The following is a 3247-nucleotide window of genomic DNA, read 5'->3' as shown; positions in this document are numbered from 1 at the left end:
CAAGTAACCAACCTAATGCTTCACCTTAAAGCCTTGGAAAAAGAAGAACAAGGCAAACCAAAAATCAGTAGACGGGAAGAAATAATAAAGATTAGGGCAGAATTAATGAAATAGAAACAAAACAAAACAAAAACAATCCAAAGAATCAATGAAACAAAGAGTTGGTTCTTTGAAAGGATAAACAAGATTGATAAACCATTAGCAAATCTGGCCAAAAGTAAGAGAGAAGAGACACAAATTAATAAAATTAGAGATGAAAAAGGTAACATCACAACAGATTCCAGAGAAATTCAAAAATTATAGGGACATACTATAAAAGCATATACTCCACAAAGTATGAAAATCTGAAAGAAATGGATGATTTTCTTGCTTTATATGACCTACCTAAATTAAATCAAGATGAGATTAATCACTTAAATAGACCTATAACAATCATGGAGATCCAAACAGTTATCAATAATCTCCCAATTAAAAAAGCCCAAGTCCAGATGGATTCACTGCTGAATTTTACCAGACCTTCAAGGAAGAGCTAACACCATTGCTTCTTAAGCTTTTCCAGGAAATAGAAAAAGAAGGAATTCTACCAAATTCCTTCTATGAAGCCAGCGTCACCCTGATACCAAAACCAGGCAAAGGTAGAACAACAATGGAAAATTACAGACCAATCTCCCTCATGAACATAGATGCAAAAATTCTCAACAAAATATTGGCAAACAAAATACAGGAGTATATCAAAAAGGTCATTGACCCTGACCAAGTAGGCTTTATCTCAGAGATGCAAGGATGGTTCAACATATGCAAATCGATAAACGTAATACATTATATAAATGGACTGAAGGATAAATATCATATGATCATCTCATTAGACGCAGAGAAAGTGTTTGACAAAATCCAACATCCCTTCATGATAAAAGTCCTAGAGAAACTAGGAATAGAAGGAACATATCTCAATATAATAAAGGCTATTTATGACAATCATAGAGCCAACATATTACTAAATGGGGAAATACTTGAAGCTTTTCCACTAAAATCAGGAACAAGACAATGGTATCCACTGTCCCCACTTTTATTTAATATAGTACTAGATATCTTAGCCATAGCAATAAGGCAAGAGACACACATAAATGGGATACAAACTGGAAAGGAAGAAATCAAGGGAAGTTGATGCCTAAGTGCCACTGAGGGACCCGCGAAAATGAACCCTTTAACAAAGGTGAAGTTGATCAACCAGCTGAATGAGCGAGAGGTTCAACTCGGGGTGGCGGATAAGGTGTCTTGGCACTCGGAATACAAGGACAGCACCTGGATCTTTCTGGGAGGGCTTCCTTATGAACTGACTGAAGGGGACATCATCTGTGTGTTCTCACAATATGGAGAGGTTGTTAACATCAATCTTGTGCGAGACAAGAAGACTGGGAAATCCAAAGGATTTTGTTTCCTGTGCTATGAAGACCAAAGGAGCACAATTCTGGCCGTTGACAATTTGAATGGAATCAAGATCAAGGGAAGAACTATCCGTGTGGATCATGTGTCTAACTATCGAGTGCCTCAAGAATCCGAAGAAGTAGATGATATAACTAGAGAGCTCCATGAGAAGGGTTGTGGGGCTAACACTCCTCCACCGAGTTCATCCGAAGAGTCTGAAGATTCCAAACCCACCAAAAAGCACAAAAAAGACAAAAAGGAAAAAAAGAAAAGAAAGAAAGACCAAGAGAAGACTGACCATGAGGTACAGGCAGAGCAAGCACCCTCCTTTGTGTCTCCCAGAAGCAAGATGATAAAGGACAAAAATGAGCCTGGCCCCAAGAAGCACAGCAGCAAGATCTCAGAGAGAGTTGAGAAGTCTGAATCCAGAGAGGGGCGGAAGCACTGCCCAGATTCTCCTGAAGTTAGGCATTCCGGCCATGGTCGAGTAGAGGACCCCAAGAGGGAATCAAAACATGAGAAACCCAAACATGAGCACAAGTCTTCAAGTAGGAGGGAGTCTAAAGAAGACAAGAACAAGGAGAGAGAGAAAGGGCAAAGCACAAGCACACATTCCAGCAGGCACAGCCAGCATTCTGAAGGGCAAAATCACAGAAGTAGAAGTAGGAGCCTAGATAAATCCCACAGGCATAAAAGGCACCGATGCTCCTGGGAACGGGAGTCCTTCCATTCCAGGGACCATAGGCAACACTGAAGTCTGTTTCACTCGCCCAGTTGATATGAAAACACACTTTGTTGTTTATTCACTTCTGTTGTTAATATTTTTGTACATAAAATTTCTGGAGCTGAATTCTTTGCATTGTAGAATTATTGAGACAACTCTAGTTTGAACAGCCAGATACTTTGAGTATTTTAGCATGTTACATTGCCCCTGGGAATATGCTTGGTATTGACCAGAGTCTGTATCCTAAATTTTGGTTTAAAGAAATGGTCCATAAGCCTGGTGTGGTGGCACATGCCTTTAATCCCAGCACTCGGGAGGCAGAGGTAGGAGAATCTCCATGAGTTGGAGGCTACCCTGACACTACATAGTGACTTCCAGGTTGACCTGAACTAAAGTGAGACCCTCCCTCAAACAAACAAACAAACAAAAAGATATGGTCCATGAACCCAATTTGAGATGAAGTTGCCAGGAAAGGTGTTTAAAATATAGCATTGTGGGACCTTTCCAGAAGGCAATTTAACTATGGAGAAGCAGTGCTCCCTAGTTTCAGATAGCTTCACATGGATGCAGTAGGATTCTTAGGATCAGCCTGTTTCCTATTCAAACTCTTTGAAAACTTTTGTTTTTAAGTTTAGAGAGACTATTAGATTAAGAGAAGGTAAGAGGAAAGATTAAGCCTTGCTGGCAGGCACCTTAACTGTTGAGCCATCTCTCTAGCCTCCCATGGATATTATTTTTAAGAATCTTCCTTCCCCCAAAACATTACAGGCCATTACTGAGGCCCTTGGTTTCCTACCAGGAATAGATGGTAAGACCCTATGGCTGAAGACTCCACATACTTTGGCTGCAAGGCCACTGAAAAATCTTGCTGGAACTGAGCTGATAACCTCCTCCATGTAGACCAGCAGACAGCAAGCTGGAAGAAGCCATTCTGCATGCAGTTCAATGGGAGAGAGAGAAATCACCAGTGAAGATACTCAACAGTGGACACTGCAAGCCTTTTATTTGGCCAGCCAGGCCAAATGAGCCAACGGGTGCAATAGTGGTACATCTATCATGGTGGAAACCAACTGCCCTCTAATTGGACTGGAGGCCCAC

The 3247-nt window shown here is 40.9% G+C and overlaps 1 protein-coding gene across 1 annotated transcript; it reads left to right on the top strand.

The window, feature by feature from the left end:
• The first annotated feature begins 1178 nt into the window (after window positions 1-1178).
• On the top strand, window positions 1179-2820 carry LOC123464077 (RNA-binding motif protein, X-linked 2-like). Its single transcript, XM_045160702.1, has one exon. It carries the CDS (start codon window positions 1196-1198, stop codon window positions 2177-2179), a length of 984 nt encoding a protein of 327 aa, XP_045016637.1. The 5' UTR covers window positions 1179-1195; the 3' UTR covers window positions 2180-2820.
• Window positions 2821-3247: the final 427 nt, after the last annotated feature.

The sequence above is a fragment of the Jaculus jaculus genome, chromosome 10 (genome assembly GCF_020740685.1).
Source record: "Jaculus jaculus isolate mJacJac1 chromosome 10, mJacJac1.mat.Y.cur, whole genome shotgun sequence".
NCBI lineage: Eukaryota > Metazoa > Chordata > Mammalia > Rodentia > Dipodidae > Jaculus > Jaculus jaculus.
This window is presented reverse-complemented; position numbering and strand designations above follow the sequence as displayed.

What these genes read in the sequence shown, in the direction of transcription:
- LOC123464077 (XM_045160702.1), top strand. Translation starts at nt 1,196, where the DNA reads ATGAACCCTTTAACAAAGGTGAAGTTGATCAACCAGCTGAATGAGCGA.